A 17390-nucleotide genomic window follows, 5' to 3' on the forward strand; every position below is an offset into this window, starting at 1 on the left:
TTTCTGAATACATTTCTTAAATTCCCAAGCCTTTCAGGTGCTCAAGGCACACCAGTCTTTCAGTGAGAGACAGGCATTTCTGAAAATTTTACCATTTCAGATCTCTGCTACTGCAAAAACATTACTGTCATTCCTTCAAATTGAACCTAACAGATATGACACCCTTCTCCAGACTTTTTTTTGCAGCAATCAAGGTTCAACAGTTGAAATATCCTTACCTAGGCTGATTTTCCTGGGACAGATTCTCCCCTCTCTGGTAACCATTGTCTGCCACCTGGGTTGTGGACCGCTTAACAATCTGCTTGAGTTCTTGTTCTAAGCGATCCTGGATGGCTTTCACTGTTTCAGGGATTTTTTTCAGCTTGGCCAACCCTTTGATGAGTATGCCCATGAAGACAGTGCTGTTCTCCTCTGGATCCAGTTCCGTATCTTCTTTAATTTCCAGAAGGCTTGTTTCTCGCACTGGAATAGATTTAAAAAGGATAATCCAAGATTTAAACTATTAAAAGCAACACTTAGTACCATGCAGAAGCAGCATATTAACTCCTTTGCCTTCACAGAACTCCTACTACTTTGAGCAACCAAGGAATAAACAAGGAAACCAGCAGCACTCAGATTTTGGGGGGAAACAGTGGATATTTGCTTGGGGGGTTCCCGATACATAAACACAACAGCCTGTGCATTTGATTGATTTAGAAACAGAGATCATGGTATAAGTTACATATTAGTTAGGGAACAGAGTAAGTCTGGTGCAATCAAGATATCTGTAAATGAGAAGGAATTATATCACTACAAATCCCCCAAATGTGTTTCAAGGAGCTAAAAGCCCTAAATTTCTAACCTAGCTGGTTTTCTTCACTATATTTTTCACAAGAGAGCAATTTTCATTATCAACACTATCAAGCTTAACAGACTTCTGATGAATTTGGCGAAGTTTATACTGCCAAAGTGAATGATTGTTTGATGTTATCCTATTCTGCTTTATTACATCTGTCAAGAGGCTGATGAAGTTACTCAAATCTTTTAGCAAAGCTTCTAGAAAGGAAAAGCTAAAAGAATTAGGGAGGATATTGTAGATACAGTCCTCCTGAAGTCACAGGGATTGCACAGGGAGAAATTCTGTTGCTAAGTGACAAGGAAGAGAAAGGCAAGAGGTACTATGCTTGTTTTAAGTATGTTCATTAATCAGCATTTCTTAATTTACATATAACACCCAGCAACAACAAAAGGATGTCTCTGTTAAAGACTGGGTGAAACATTTAATAAATATATTCAAACACTTATGTGAAGTAACTGTCTTCAAGGCAAACTCAACTAAAGCATCTCGGAAGGTCTACAGTCATGCGGCTTGTCAACAGCCGGAGTGGCAGTACACGGACAAACAGCACTAAAGTACCTGGCTGAAGCTGTGCCATCCACCATACCATACCCTTGCACAGAAATTAAAACCTAACGGCTGTTTCATCTTACTGGTACTTAACTCTGATAAGGGCTGTTGGTTGACAGATGACTCCCGTGGTTTCTACTGCTCAACAGATTTTTTACTTAAATCAAAACTTATCCAAGAACCTGAATAAATGTCAAAAGATCCACCAGAAGGATTTAAATGACATGGCAGAAATGAAAAATGGCATGTCACAAGGAGCATGCAGCCCTGTAGCTGTCTAAAGCTATGACACTCTGAACAGAAGAGCATCAGCACCGCGTAAGTTAGCACAAGATCAAGAAAACAATGTCCCAAAGAGCCCGTAAGGTGCCACTTCATAAATAGCATCACGATAAACAGATAACACTTATTTCAGTGTCAGCTTACACCAACCTCCACAACAGAGACTGTTTCTTTCCGTCAGTGTAATCCCAAACACGGCACCGCTAGCTCAAACCAAACTCATCATTCACACGCTCCTGCATTTCAGCCTAGAGCACCAGCAACACTACCAGGTAAGAGCGAGGTGAGAATGGATCCTGTGAGGTCATCACACGTCGCAATGGAGAATGACATCAGGCTTTAGGTAATCAACATCAGGGGGGTCAAACAGTGTTTTTTTACTCTCTCTCTCACACACTTTTTTCCAAATTAAAGTCTATTTAAACTTGTAATTTGGGCAAGTTATGGGGTTAGCTTAGACAAACACCTAGAAACACCTGGAATGCATTGATTTTAAAAAAAAAAAGCAAGGATAATATAGGAGATACTTCAAACACACATAAGCAATAATACCAATTAGAAATTAACAACCAGATGCACACATATTTCTGCTCAAAGCTCTCATCTATTGCACACCTTTCAACCCACGAGGCTGCAAAGCACTTTGTCCGCTGCGTATGTGGTCTACCCACTCTGTTAATGCTACTTGTTGTTCTCAAAAAAACACAGCATGCCAGGCACAAACACAGAAAATGAGCTCTTTGGAACAAGAGCTGTGGAAAAGACAACACTGGAAATGCTAGAGAAAGAAAGGTTTTAACTTATTGTTTAAAAAAACCCCAAATATCTTGTTGCTCCAAGTTTAATGCAAAGATTTCACAGCCCAAACAACCTTTTAGAGGAGAGGTCCCCGTCATTACGCTGCAGCCCCTTTGTAAGCAGGCTGTAAATTATTCTTAATATTACACAATGAAAACCCAAGAGGGAGGAAATACTGCTGTATCCAAATGTGAGGACAGCATTTAAGGGGACTAAAGGCAGCAATCTCACTGAGAACTCTGCCAGCACACGAAGACGAATGCTCTTCCATTTTCAAAAGAGCAAACCAATTTTGAACACCCTCAAACAGCCAGGACATTGATTTACATCTCTTACAAACAACAGCAAAGTGAATAGTTCAATATCTAGTAGCAACACACTGGTACGTAAGTTTTGTTAGAGCCGGTCTTTTGATAAAACAGTAGGGACCGTATTTCCTGCACATTCTGCCTATTAAACAGGTATCCTGGGTAGCTTTGGGGACCCATTTATCTGTAAGATCTGACAAGACCCCAACCCCAGGTAACTGAAGATATCCTTTTCCTGCGTCTTCCCCACTTCAAACATCCTCTTCTGCCATTTAATGCTATCAAAGGCTTATTTGACCACAAAGCTTTGGCCCAGGAACGAGCCCCTCCTGTCCCCCACCTCTTCGAAGAAGGCATCAAAGTAGACAGGCATTTGTAAAGAAGTTCACCTTTAAAATTGCAATCCCACATGCTATTCTGTGGGCAGAGGAGCTCCACGGGTGAAGGAAGATGTCCCTACAGATCAGCTCTCAGAAGTGAAAGCTTCCCCTGTATTTACTCTTAAATAATTTTGTTACTCATTTGTATCAAGACAAAAGCAGGAGACTGTCAGAACTGATTCCTAGCTTCTTACATTCACGGGTAGAAACACACATCCCTTTAAAGAGGAAAGATCATCATTCATGCCATAAGCACTTGCTTTATGTAGAGAAGCCATGAAAAATTAATTTATCCTATGGATGTTTGCAACGATTATTTTTATAAATGGTTCTAAATTGTGGGTCTGCTATTTAGATTTGATTTGATTAACCTCTTCTCCTCTGTGATTCATCAAAGAGAATAGAAGGAAAAAAGTCCTATTTTAATTAAGAACAGCTTCACTATAGTAAACATAATAGGGGTAGAAAACACCAAAGAAGAACTCCATAGGATTTCTTCAGTAATACCAAGTGGTAAATTTCCTCTCCCTCCTTGAGTGTGTAACAAATGAAATGTGACGTCAGCAAATAAATATTTTAAGACTTAAATTATTACAGTTGCCCTTCTCCAACATAATGAAGCCTTAAAACTTCAATTTGCAGTTTTATGCTAAAAAATCAGCTTCAACATACTGCTTTGTTGTCCCATCTCAGCTATCAACTCTTGTACATAGCACCATGCAAACCAATAGAAATACTAGACCGCATGAAGCCTGGTCGAGGCTTTTCCAGATCAGTTTCACACATAACTTGAAATGTTTTTTAGCTAAACTGACCTCTTTGGAAACCTAACTTTCAGGACCACTTCATGTTTTCAAGTGGTTTTCACGGTCTAATTCCATTCAAAGATGACACCAAATCACAGAATCACACAAAATAGCTGAAGTTGGAAGGGAGCTCTGGAGGTCGTCTGGTCCAACCTCCCTGCCCAAGCAGGGTCACCCAGAGCCAGTTGCCCAGGACCGTGTCCAGGTGGCTTTTGAGTATCTCCAAGGACAGAGATACCATAACCTCCCTGGGCAACCTGTGCCAGTGCTCAGTCACCCTCACAGTAAAAAAAAACCAAATGTTTCCTGTTGTTCAGAGGGAACCTCTGTTTCAGTTTGCGCCCGTTGCTTTTGGTCCTGGCACTGGGCACCACTGAACAGAGCCTGCCCCTGTCCTCTTTGCACTCTCCCTTCAGGTATTTATACACATTAAGATCCCCCTTGAACCTTCTCTTCTCCAGGCCGAGCAGTCCCTGCTCTCTCTGCCTTTCCTCCTAGGACAGATGCCCCAGCCCCTTAATCATCTTCATGACCCTTTGCTGGACTTTCTCCAGTATGTCCATATCTCTTTTATACTGAAGAGCCCAGCACCGGAGCCAGTACTCCAGGTGTGGCCTCACCAGTGCCAAGTACAGGGGAAAGATCACCTCCCTCGACCTGCTGGCAATACTTTGTCTAATGCAGCCCAAGATATCCCCAGGCTTCTTTGTTGCAAGGGTACTGTGCTGGCTGCTCATGTTCAACCTGGTGTCCACCAGGACCCCCAGGTCCTTTTCTGCCAAGCTGCTTTCCAGCTCAATGATCCCGAACATGTCCCAGTGCCTGGGGTTGTTCCTCTCCAGAGGCAGGACTTTGCAATTCCTCTGGTTGAACTTCATGAGGTTCCTGTCAGTCCGTTTCTCCAGCTTGTCCAGGTCCATCTGGATGGCAGCACGACCTTCTGGTGTATCAGCCACTCCTCCCAGTTTGGTGTCATCTGCAAACTTGCTGAGGGTACACTCTGCTTCATCATCCAGATCAGTAATGAAGATGTTGAACAGGACTGAACCCAGTAGGACCCCCAGGTGTACCCTGGGGTACACTGCTAGTTACCGGCCTCCAACTGGACTTTGTGCCGCTGATCAACGCCCTCTGAGCCCAGCCGTTCAGTCAGTTTTCAATCCACCTCACTGTCTGCTCATCCAGCCTGTACATCAACTGTTTCTCTACTGGGATCTTATGGAAGACAGTGTCAAAAGCCTTACTGAAGAGCAGGTAGACAACATTCACTGCTCTCCCCCCATCTACCAGGCCAGTCATTTCATAGTAGAAATTTATAAAGTTGGTCAAGCATGAATTCCCCTTGGTGAAGCCATGCTGACTACTCCTGATGATTTTCTTGTTCTAATGATCTCTGACAACCACTTATGAAGAAGAACATTTAAATATGGTTTCTCAAAAGCCTCCCAAGACAACAACCTAAAGGAGTGATGACTTTGCCACATTCTCTAATGAAATATGCAGCCATTTTCAAAAATTTTTTCATCACTGAAGCGGTGCATCTGAAAACGCACAAATCCATGTTTAAGCAGTCAAAAACCTACCCTCAGTTTAAACGACTAGAAAGTTGAATCATGTGCATCATTGATTCATCACCTCCATAGTTACAAAGGTGGAAACTTCCCCGACGGCTCCCTGGTTTGACGATGTCCTATAAAAACATCTGTTCCAACTGACGATACCCTCATTTAGAATCACAGAATCATAGAATCATTAAGGTTGGAAAAGACCTCTAAGATTATCGAGTCCAACCGTCAACCCAACACCACCATGCCCACTAAACCATGTCCCTCAGCGCCGCATCTACACGTCTTTTAAATACTTCCAGGGATGGTGACTCAACCACTTCCCCAGGCAGCCTGTTCCAATGTACATTTGTACAGTTCTGCCATTTCACAAGAAAGAAACCTGCCGCAGGAGGCATTTTAATAGCTCCAGCCTGATCCCCAGAAAAGCCGATGTTGATAACTCATTTAAGCAAAGCAGCTAAAGAAAAGACTCTTGGGTCTTGTTTTTCATTCCAATGAATGGTCAAATTTTGCTTCTACTTATTACAGAAGATTTCATTAGCTGTGTGCTTTTATGGGCAACTAGTAAAATTTAACGTTCTATTTTCCATGATTTACGTCCTTTCTGATTATACCCTTTCTGCCTTCAATCCTTCTAGTGAAAAGGATGCAAGTTCATAGTGCCCCAAAGGCATAATTTAAGATTTGAGGAAACGTCATGTGCTAATTTCTGGTGCTGAATCCTTGTTCTGACCCATGCATGGAGACAATGAGCAACAAATGGACAGTTACTTTAGAAATGGGTCCTTTAAAAATTTGGGTAATTTTCTTCTCTGCCTTACTACCAAGCCCAGAAGAAAATGGGTCTCAGAGATCAATAAACTCATAGGCTCAAGGCAAATCTCCTCTTTCTAAAACTGTTCACACAGTTCCATCTATAGTTTTAAGGATGTTAGTCTTTCAAAAACAGAGGCATTTTAATTTGACAGGGCCACTCTTTCAAATCCATTGTAACAACATTTCGTTCCGAGAAAACTGTATGAAGCAACTCTGTAAGCCACGTTCAAAATCCTAATACACACAAGCATGAAAACTGAGTCTCCAAATAAAAAAATAAGCGCACAGTAGTCAAATACCTTACGTTGGGACCACGTATAACAACAACTAATGAAATTATACAGAAGAGTGACTAAGCATTACCCTTCTGGCCTTCATCATAAGGATCTAAAATTTCCTCAATTTTCCCTTCCCTTCCCCAAACTCACACACAGATTACACACATCAGTGCTTAGCATCAAGTCAGAACACGAACCATTAGTGAGGATCGGTGAGAAAAATCATGGTCCTGCAAAAACAGACACACAAAAAGTTACTTCATAGACTTTCACGTTTATTGTGTAGTTGCAAACCCTTCTTAAACTGCAGGAACAGACTTCCTCTTAAACATTCTAGGCACAAAAATTTACCCTGAGATAAAAACAAACTGCTTTTTGTGCAGCACTGCAATGATAGCGGGAGAGATCAGACTCGCCGCTGGATTCCCATCACCTTCCGATCAAGTCCTCAGTTGGATTTGTACAAATGCAAAACAGCTAAAACAGGAAAACTCTGGTTTAGCGAGGGGATCATTTAGTTTTTAGTACAAATGATACAGAAAAATCACCCAGCTGGTGTCAGATCCTCAGGTGAGGTTAATAGGAAAAAAATATCTTTTATGTATTTGTTGAGCGTGTTTGAAGTGGAAGCAACTGTGACAACAAACAGAGAATGCCATAATGGCATTTTTAGAGCCACCTTTAAAGTTGGACCCAAAAGCTCTGGGTCCTGCAGGTATTTTGCAGGGCCAAGTTCACAGGTCTCCACATGTTTTCACCTACACAGAAGTACTTGCGTTCTTGAAGAAACAGAGCCAGGAGCAGTAACTAGACTTGACCTTAGAAGCCACCATACTGCTTGGATCTAGAAGTTACATTTTTCTCTTAGAGCTGAGTAGTATGTGTCATTGAAGTATATTATCTGTTCAGCATAAAGTTTACATATGCCATCAATAACAATACTCATTGTCACCACCTCAGCTCATCTTTGTCGGATTTCTAAAAAGTATTCTGGAGAATTTTTCAGGAAAGGGTGCTCTTGGGTTTGCTGTGTACTGGATGAGCACGTTTTATAGTTCCAGGAAGAGTCTGGCAATGCAGGAACCTTCATAAATACTCTTCGGAGTACAAAAAGTTCAAGCAGAGAAATAATTTAAAAGTGAATTTATTTCTCTGAACTGGCACGAAGAGAAAATGTTACTGGTAAACTGACATATCTACAATCTTCAGGTGAACATTACTGAAGGTTTTGTTTATTTTAAGCACAGCAGGAACAGCTTTAATTTCCTTATAAAGATTCTGCAGCACAAGGTAACATCTCCTTTGGGAAGTGAATGCAGAAAGGACTCAGAATTTTGGCATCTTTGCTGAGATGGGCTGAACGAGTCAGTGCTTTATAGTGACATGCATTAATATGCACAGCCACTTTGTTTCATCAATAAAAAGCCAAAGAACTTAAATGATAAAAGACAGAAACAGCTTTTGTTATGCATACACGTAGATTTTAAATTCTCTGGTAGTTCTGCAGTCCTGGAAAAGGCTACTTTTAAATAAAATTATGTGGAAAAAATATACATAAGTACATTGTGCACTTGAAGCAAAACCATATGCATTCGTTATGCTGATCAAATGTTTTCTATTATAAACTACATCTTTCCCAGTCTGAGGGACACTTGCCCAGCACTTCACTGAATAATACAGAGTGTAACGAGGAGCCAGGTAAGACATTTTGAGGGTGGTGAAGCACTGGCACAGGTTGCCCAGAGAGGTGGTGGATGCCCCATCCCTGGAAACATTCCAGGTCAGGCTAGATGGGGCTCTGAGCAACCTGATCTAGTTGAAGATGTCCCTGCCCATGGCAGGGGGGTTGGACTAGATGACCTTTAGAGGTCCCTTCCAACCCAAACTAGTCTATGATTCTATGATTTTCTGGTGCACTGGGCACAAAGAGCAAGAACAGATCTGCAGAAGCGTGAATTTTTAAGGCAGATTCTCAACTGACCTATACTGATTTACTAGAGTTGAGGAAGAAGCCATCAGAGCCTTTCTTTTCAGGCATTTGGAGTGAAAGGAGCGATGCCGTTTATGTTCATAAACAACTTAGTTCTTAGAGACCACTGTTGTGGTTCTTACCTGTTGCTTGTACCCTAGAACCTTCATTCAAATACACTATACAACTAACTCACCGAAAAGGAAGTAGGTTAACATTTACAGTGGTGAGACTGGGATTCAGTTTTTTGTGGTTTATTTCCTCAGCTCCCCAAAATCATGTGATCTTTAGCAAGAAACTGAACTGAACTTCTCACTGATCACAGGGACAGAACAGGAATTCTTAAGTTTTTTCCCCAGAATTTTCAGAGTGGTTCTCTTCCAGGTTTCCAGGACCAAGCTGCAGTTTCTAGCTCTGAAAGTTTGCACTGGCATGTCACAAGTGACTCCTCACAAACCTCCACTATGTAGAACTACAGCCTCAGGCCCTGAGAGACTAGCCAACCCTACAGGAGCAAGGCTAAATAACAAAAACTCCTACAAGAGCAAAGATAAGAATGATCAAACAAAAGAGTCTAGGAGGCAAGCATGACAAGAAAAACCAGAAACAAGCAGACAAAAATAAGGACAAGAGAATTAATAAGGATGAGAAGAGAAGGAAAGATTCTCTGCAGTTGAGGAATACTGAAACAGTCAAGTTTTGAAAGGAAGGGGGGGAGAGATGTAGGTCACTTCTGTATTATTCATTTTATTCATTTGTTAAACAAGGACAACCCCACTTATTAATCTACGGAAACAATACAAGGATTAATTCCCCATCTGTGCAGCACTTCCAAAGCCTCATACAAAAGCACCAATGAAACTGAGTGTTTTGCTCAGTGTTTGTTGCAGTAACAGGTATACAAAGATCACCACTAGACTATTCCTGTGTGTAGACAGACCGTTAGTCAAAGTTACAAAGTTCCCACAAGGAAAAGCTTTGACCTTTTGGCTCCAACACAGCAAAAAAACTTCTGCAACATCTACACATACCTGCCTGCCTACATTAAATAATGTAGAGGAGACCTCTATGCAAACCGAACTGACTGCAAATATCTCTTCTGCCCAAGAAATCAAGAACATGATCAACATCAGAACAGGTGCAGAAAACTAAGTGCATTTAACTGAAGCTGATGTGGGGGGAGGAGGGAGGAAGGATGATTTGCCAAAAGAAAAATGCAGATATGGCCAAGTTCTGCCCCTGGACATAGCACTCACTCATTTCATAACATTGCACAAATAACTTCCTAACTTTTTGTCTCAGGACATCTCATCAGCAGCCATCCATGAAGAGGGGATGATACGCCTACTACTGCTCCTGTAAAATCAGCTGAAGATCTACAAATTAATTCTGTGAGGAATGCATGTGATTTAAATACTCACTGCTGGAGCTTCCAGGAGTACTGAACTGGGAAGTTTCGAGGAACTTTCGAGGTGTAGACAAGTTAGTAACATCCATAAGAGGTACAGGAGGGGCATCTTTCACAAGTGAACTGTGTGAGCGGAAAGAATTAAAGCAAACAGTTTACTATCATTTACAATCTTGGTTCACAACAAATAATCCATTTATTTCTTAAATTTGTAAGCTTAAGCAATAGATATACACAACACGCAGTTTTGATACAAGAGGTTTACAGAACCTAACTTAAAGCACAAGTCCACAGATGAATACGAATGGGTGCGTATATATACACATTTAAGTGAAAAGGGAAAAAGCCAAAAAAGCAACGATGAGGGAACACTGTCATATCAAAGACAAAATTTGGTATCCCAAGGCCTCTCTGAATTTAATAGCACTCTAGACTTGTCTGACTGGTCACAGCAACACGATCAGGACACAGGCATGTTGGAGCTTGCCGTAGCACGTGATTATTTCCCAACAGACACACTCACATCCAGCACAATTAACTACTGCTAGCACGATGATAAATTAACATGGAATTGTTAAGATCTTTCTGGAAAACTACATACTGAGGAGAAGAGATGCTCCCGCTGCCATGGCTTCTGTCAACTACTTAATCTTTCAAGCTTTTCTAGTTCCCACTAGAAACCTCCACCCTTTTTCCTCCCCTTCAAATTCCTGTTCTGTGCACACCTACATGCATTCCTCTCCAAAAGAACCTTCTCACTCAGAGAGGAAAGACTTTCTACTCGGTCATTTTCATAATAAATTCACATAGTAGTATTTGCCAAAAATGTGTCATGCTGCCCCAGCGGCATAATGAAAGGCACGAAGCTGGATGTGGCAGGGGAACGCAAGCAAGAAATCATTTTTAAGAGAAAGAAGTGGAGAAGGCTCCTATAATGGAATTGAGCATGTTCCCTTAGAGGTCAAAATGCTTATAGAAATGTGCAAAGACAAGGGCTAAGCTTACTATCCTGCATAAGAACCACCTATACTCCCTAAACACCTACGATACCACACTTACAGGGATTAGCTATGCGTTCCATCTTAGCAATGTTAGACAGAACACACTTAAAACCAACACAAGAAATAATTATAAACATTATTGCATCCTGGTCAACAGCCAGACTAGGGCAGCACACTAAAACAAAGCAACAATAATGTCCTTGATGCAAGAGTTCACGTTATCAAATATCAATGATGTGCAACAGGGAATGTGAAAAAAGATAGAAAACAAGAAAGAGATAAGGGTCCCTGTAGCAATCGTACAAAACTGCAGTTAATTAGCAGTCGCATAGGCTGGGTACACTAAAGCTTTGTGTCTGTTTTTAATTAACAGGATGAGTAAGGAAGAGACTGATGACTTGCTAGCAACCCTCCTTCCTAGAAATTTCAACTTCAATCAATCCTTCATTTCATAAATTCATTTAACATAACTCATTCTCTCTCCTCGTATTTCTGGTACTCATTTTTTATTCCTTCTCATAATAAAATGCTAATTTATCTTTCCTCTGCATCTTCATCATATGCTGGCTCCCCTGTTGCTCCCCGTCCCTGTTTATTACCTCTCCTACTCTCCAAAAGTTATCTTCCAATACTGTGTGTCTCTTTTCTAGCCACTATCTTCCTTCCTTCCCTCCCAGCAACTCTATTGCCCTCAAACCTAGAATTCGCAAAGTTAGGAAAAAATAGCCAGGCACTTATACTTAAGCTGAATTTCCACCGACCAGAGGCACCAACCAGGTAAGAAGTTTCAACATCTTTAAAACACCTTAGAAACACAACACAGCCAAGACACTGCTCAGGCACTTCAATATTGCGGTCTCGGGCTAGTAACCTTATGGGTAGCTGAAAGTCTTTTAGACCTTGGATGTTTGTTAGAAAAGATGAGCAATTTTTCCCTGTGTTCTTCCCTTTGCCTGACCTGAGCCTCATGAGCACGACATTTGTAGAAAAGGTATACACATCAAAGAAGGAAAAGAATGCTAAAAGGAACTGACCTCATCGTAATTCTGTGGGAAGCAGCAAAAAACCAACAGAATCACTAAGCAAAAGTGAAAGAACAAGAACAGACTGTTCACAGGCTTGAACGTGCATCAGCATATTTGGAGTTTTTCTGCTCTCCACAGCCATAAGCATGAGAAATTTGCTTGCCAAAAATGAAAGGTTGAGGTGTAAGTCGATGGCACTCTCCCAAGAAAGTTTCTACTTATGAAAGGGAGAATGTTGTCCTCTTCCCTCCCAGACCTGTTGCCCTCAACATCACACCAAACCCACCTTATTCTCCCTTTCTCCTTGTTGCGTTGTCCTACTCGGTTAGTTGATTTGATGTAAAGATGACGGTGTAATTCATCTATCAGGACTAAGTGCATGTTCATCTTCTTACTGTGGAGCTCCAGTCTCAGATCACTCAATCCCTCCACCTGAAGAAGGGGACCCTCCAAGGAGTCCACCGCTGACACCTGGAAGGAGAACACATGTGACAAGTTTTAAAGGTTAATTCATTCCTCTCTCAGGACTTTTCTCTTTGATTAGGCAAGTATCTGAATACCATGTTGATTCTATCCATAAACCCTTTTAAAGCAGAAAACGTTTAAATAGTATTTCTTTATTTCTATTCCTAAAAGAAAATTCAATATATAAAAAGGGTCCAGTATCCGAACAACTGAGATTTAATGAGCAGTCTTCAAATATTTTGAGCATATGTATAAAACAAGTTAGTTAAAACACAGTTCATTAAATAAAAATCAAAGCACAGTTTATCACAAAATAAGAGGATTATCAAGTAGAGAAGTGTTAGAAAAAGATATTGACAATGATGTTTGATTGTCTTTGTTCTTTACATTACAGAAACACCAAGAAAACATTATTCCCAATTCTATAAACGGGAGAAAATGGCTTAAATTTTATTTGCCTAAACTGATTTCATTACATAGCTGAAAAAGCTTAGGAGGCCTCACCTTCTAGCCTACATAGCTGCTATGTCATGTAACTACAGTATTCAAATAAACACATCCGTTAGATTAATGAAAGCTATTGCTAGTTCAAAGGTACTTTTGAACTCTAAAGAGTGTGGGGTTTTTTTTAACGCTCGATTATTAAGGCTCAAATTAAGGAAAATAACTTTATACAAGCAACAGAGTAACAGAGATCTAGACACGCAGTAACGTAAACAGGCCATAGGTAACATTTCTCTGCTGATGCACTTCAATAGTGACCAGCACTTCAACAGTGACCACCATCCAGTGGGCACTAGACTGAGGAACCTAATTTCCATTTATATCCTAAAAAAAGACTTGGACAAAAGACACCAGGAATGACAAATCAGTGCATGAAAGCAACACTATCAATTTGCACCTCTCCCAGTTTACTTGTTTTTCTAACTATTTAACAGAGCACTTCCACAGTTACTAAAAAAAAGAAAAAAAAATAATGGCATCCCTCTGCAGTTTCCACAATCTCAGTGCTGATGTTGTAAGAAACTGGAAACAGCATTTTGCATACAGAGACTTAAAAAAAAAGAAAAGAAATCATTCCCTAATAACTGAAGATACTGTTAGTGAAATAAGATATTTGCTTGCACTTCAGGATTTAAGTTTATAGCAAACCTGTCGGCTAAGCATTAAAAATGAAAAGCAAGGAGATACAGTAAATAGACAGCCAAGCTAAGGTCTGGTCCCCTAATACCAGTAAATATTAACTATACTGAAAGAACATCTATCAACAATGTATTACTTTGCTTGCCTCCAAGTCAAGAATGACCCTGAAATAGCTTTGGGGCAGTCAGGCTTTTTAAATTAAGAATGGTTTCTAAGAGGAAGCTGCACTTTTTCCTTCCTCCCAAAAAATTTTGCCAAGAAGTCCCTAACTATGAAAGTCTTTTCTCTGCATGGAAGATGAGAGCGTGCACTTGCTGCCAGTCTTTAGGATAGAGCTGTCTTGAGAAAGAATTTGTGTCACAGTATTAATCACAGAGGACTGAACAGGCTCCTCCTAAACCCACCAACGCTGCAACTTCAACAGCATTTACAGGGTTCCTATTGCTTGACACAAAGCACTATCCATCCTCTTTCCTCCCACTATCTATTTGGGAACAGTTATGGAAGTTTGGCCATAACACATCACAAAACCACACCACAGATGAAGCAAAAAACCAAATTTGCTTCTCCCCAAAAAGCTGACATGCCAGAGTACATACAAATAGAGAAGGCTCAGCAGGCATGCAGACACAGCTTGGAAACCTTTGGCAGAAGTGTAAGTGCTAATTTTTATCTTCTTCCTTTGGCAGGTAGAGACGTACCCCAAATTTCCCAATTCCAAAGGCGCTTTAACCCCCCCAGTCACTTCAGGGGAGTTGCAGGCGTTCATCACTGCCCTGAAAGCTGTCAGCAATTTCACCAAAGCAAGAACAAGATCAGGAACAACATTTGTCAAACTGAGAAGCTGAGAGATGAAAATACAGTGAGGGAAGAACTGAAAGCAAGCAAGAAAATGACATTAAAAAGGTTCCAAGACATACAGGGAAAGTATTGTCTAAAACACAAGCAACAAAAATTTAAAGCAAAAGGAACAGTCAATCATTTGTTGTACTTTAAAAAAATACAAAAACAAAAACAAAACCCAAACAAAACAAACCCCAAACCCCCATACTCTTATGCACTGAACTTTCTTCTTCTGGAAAAAGCTGCTTTTTTTTTTGGTGGGGTTTGTCGGGTGATTTTTTTGATGGCCTTTCTGACACTTCATATTTGCAGTCAGACAAGCTGGAAGTTATGTCCTTGATAAATGCCACTTTCCCAGTGATTGAACTCTACAGGTAAATAACACAGGCAAGTTTCAACTTTATGCACACTTGGAGCCTTTTAACTTAAGGCAGCCTCACTCCAGTAAAGCCTCACTTAACCACTGTTTTCTTTTCCAATACTTCATTTCCCATTACCACCAATTATCAAGAGAGAGCGCAAGAGCAAAGCTTTAATGTTCAGAACAGTTTGGGTCTGGAAAGTAACCACAGGCTCAATCCAAGTTCATGGAAGTCAAGGTAAAGTGTCCAATTGGTTTAGGTGGCAACAAGCATAAACGTTATGCTAAAAAAAAAAAAAAAGAAAAAAAACATTTTTCCCTTCTGTTGTTTTACTTAGAGAAAGATGATTAGATGATTTAAGTCCTGGGAGCAAGCAAGCTATAAAGCAGCACCCCAGATTATATTTCAGAATACAAGATATGAGATTAAAAGATTTGTCTAATTTGTGTGGTGGATAACCTACCATAGAGCAGTAGCATAAGGAACTAAAATGATGCAAAGATATCTACAAAAAATGCACAAAATTAAAAATACACTACAGATAGATCTAACAATGGAACTGTTACAAGAAAAACCTTGACAAGCTTGTGCTTCACCCTACTATCCTGGGAAAGATCAGTTCTTAAAACTCATTTTCAGCAAATAACTACACTGTCATCACAAAGACTTTGCTCTCCAGAAGCAGGGAGACAAAGAGTGACAGAGAGGGATGGAAAAGAAAGGGAAGCAGCAAGTTAATAGGAAGAGCAGTAATAATGATGACAGCTCTGTTGACTACTTGGAAGCGAAAGCAGAAGTAGTTTACAATTGGCTTTATTTCAAGTCCAAGTATCCATCTGGGCCATGTTAACAAGATGGTCAACTATCTTGAGAAACAGTGAGGTTACAAAAGCGCTTGGAAAATCACCATGGTGGGTCAGCCGAGAGCACAGCCAATGCCACGCACAGCCAAGAAAAATAAGGTGAGCACTGAGAGCAAGACTAGAAAGAAATAAGACTTTTTAAATTTAAGTCATAACGGGGATTATGTCTATCATTGGCAAAGTTTAGATCAAGACCAGAATTTTATGCCCCCACCCGGCTAGTAACACACCATCACTCGTATTATGCAAGAGACCCAAATGTATGATAAAAATACTTTCAACTTTGAAGATCATAGAGATTTATTTACTGTTGTGTCACCAACTCATCACTCAACTTGGGCATATCATTTCAACTAGTTGTTCTTCGCCTTTTCTGATTTCAAACCCTGATGTGCAAAAGGAGCTAGATGAGTGGGAGACAGGCTGCACAAAGCAGTAACAGGTCAGAGTACAACACAAATACTGCTCTGCAAGAAAGTACTGCTGTTCCTCAAGTTAGTAGTGATTCCTCCAGTTAGAGAACCTTAATTTAGGAGAAAACCCCTTATTTTTGGATTTCTATTTTTTATTGCAGATGCTGCTCCTCTGCTTACGGTATAAAGAACAAATCAAGAAAAAGGTGCATTCTAGAAAGAAAACTACGTGTTGGGGGTTGAATGTATTTATATTGCTAGCACCTTTCCTAACCATAAAAAGCTTTTCACATCTTAAAAGGCAACTGTGTCCCTCCCTCTTGAATACTAAACTTTAAAAAAATAGGGATTTTGTATTTAAATAGTATCTACTATTTTTCCACTCATTTATTACAAAGTTATCTGGAGTCCTCAGAGAGACAGAAGCCCTTCACTTCTAATTATTTGTATCACTTATTAGGATTTTATTACTTTGAACAATTAAGAACAGAAAAACCTTACAAGCTACAACATTTCCATATCAGTTTTAAAATTTTCAGCACATTATAGCAAGTTTTGGATTTTTTCAGTTCACCAGCAGTGTTTTGAACACGCACTTCAGAAGAAGCAGTGCGGGGAAATTAAACGACTCTACGTTTGGAGAAGTAGCATAAACCATCCTCTTGCCCGTTGCTAGAACGACCCAGTTTCTCTGGTTGCTGTCTTCTACCATATTCATCTCTGCTTTACAGAGCTTGTTGTACATCAAAATTAAAAGGCATTTGAGCCATCTTACATAGCACCTGCCATTAAGGACAGCAGTGAGGCCAAAGGCTATCCACACTTCGCAAAGAGTGATCTCAAATGCACAACTGCACAATCCCCATATACTAGGATGAGAAATAATTGTAGTAGCTCAGAAGCACACTGTGGCCACTGAGTCAACACTGATGTGTAACGGCAGCAAGCACAGACTTCAGTATTTTCTGTCAGAGCAAGTCAAAGAACTCTGGAAGTCAGGAATCAGCATTCATAGCGTTGCTTGAATAATACACTGATCCAGCTTGGAAGGGACCTCCAGAGGTTTCCAGTCCAACCTCCTGCTCAAAAGCAGGGCTAACTTCAACGTTAGATCAGGCTGCTCGGGGCCTCCAGCCAAGGTTTGAAAATCTGCAAGCATGGAGATTCGCAGTCTCTCTGGACTCTTCCTCCTGGTGTTTAACCCTTCTCATGGGGCAGAATTTTGTCCCTACGTCCAGCCAGTTTCTCCCACAGAAATTGGTGATGGTCGCCTCT

General features: G+C 40.5%; 1 protein-coding gene across 1 annotated transcript in view; it reads right to left on the minus strand.

The window, feature by feature from the left end:
• EXOC4 (exocyst complex component 4) overlaps positions 1 to 17390 on the minus strand; it is a 423725-nt gene that overhangs the window by 365145 nt on the left and 41190 nt on the right. Inside the window, exons 4-6 of the mRNA XM_076346465.1 lie at positions 12313 to 12497; positions 10014 to 10123; positions 219 to 462 (exon numbers count right to left, since the gene is read on the minus strand). Of these exons, the coding sequence (XP_076202580.1) occupies positions 219 to 462; positions 10014 to 10123; positions 12313 to 12497 (539 nt within the window). The remainder of the gene's footprint in view (positions 1 to 218; positions 463 to 10013; positions 10124 to 12312; positions 12498 to 17390) is intronic.

The sequence above is a fragment of the Aptenodytes patagonicus genome, chromosome 1 (assembly GCF_965638725.1).
Source record: "Aptenodytes patagonicus chromosome 1, bAptPat1.pri.cur, whole genome shotgun sequence".
NCBI classification, from domain to species: domain Eukaryota; kingdom Metazoa; phylum Chordata; class Aves; order Sphenisciformes; family Spheniscidae; genus Aptenodytes; species Aptenodytes patagonicus.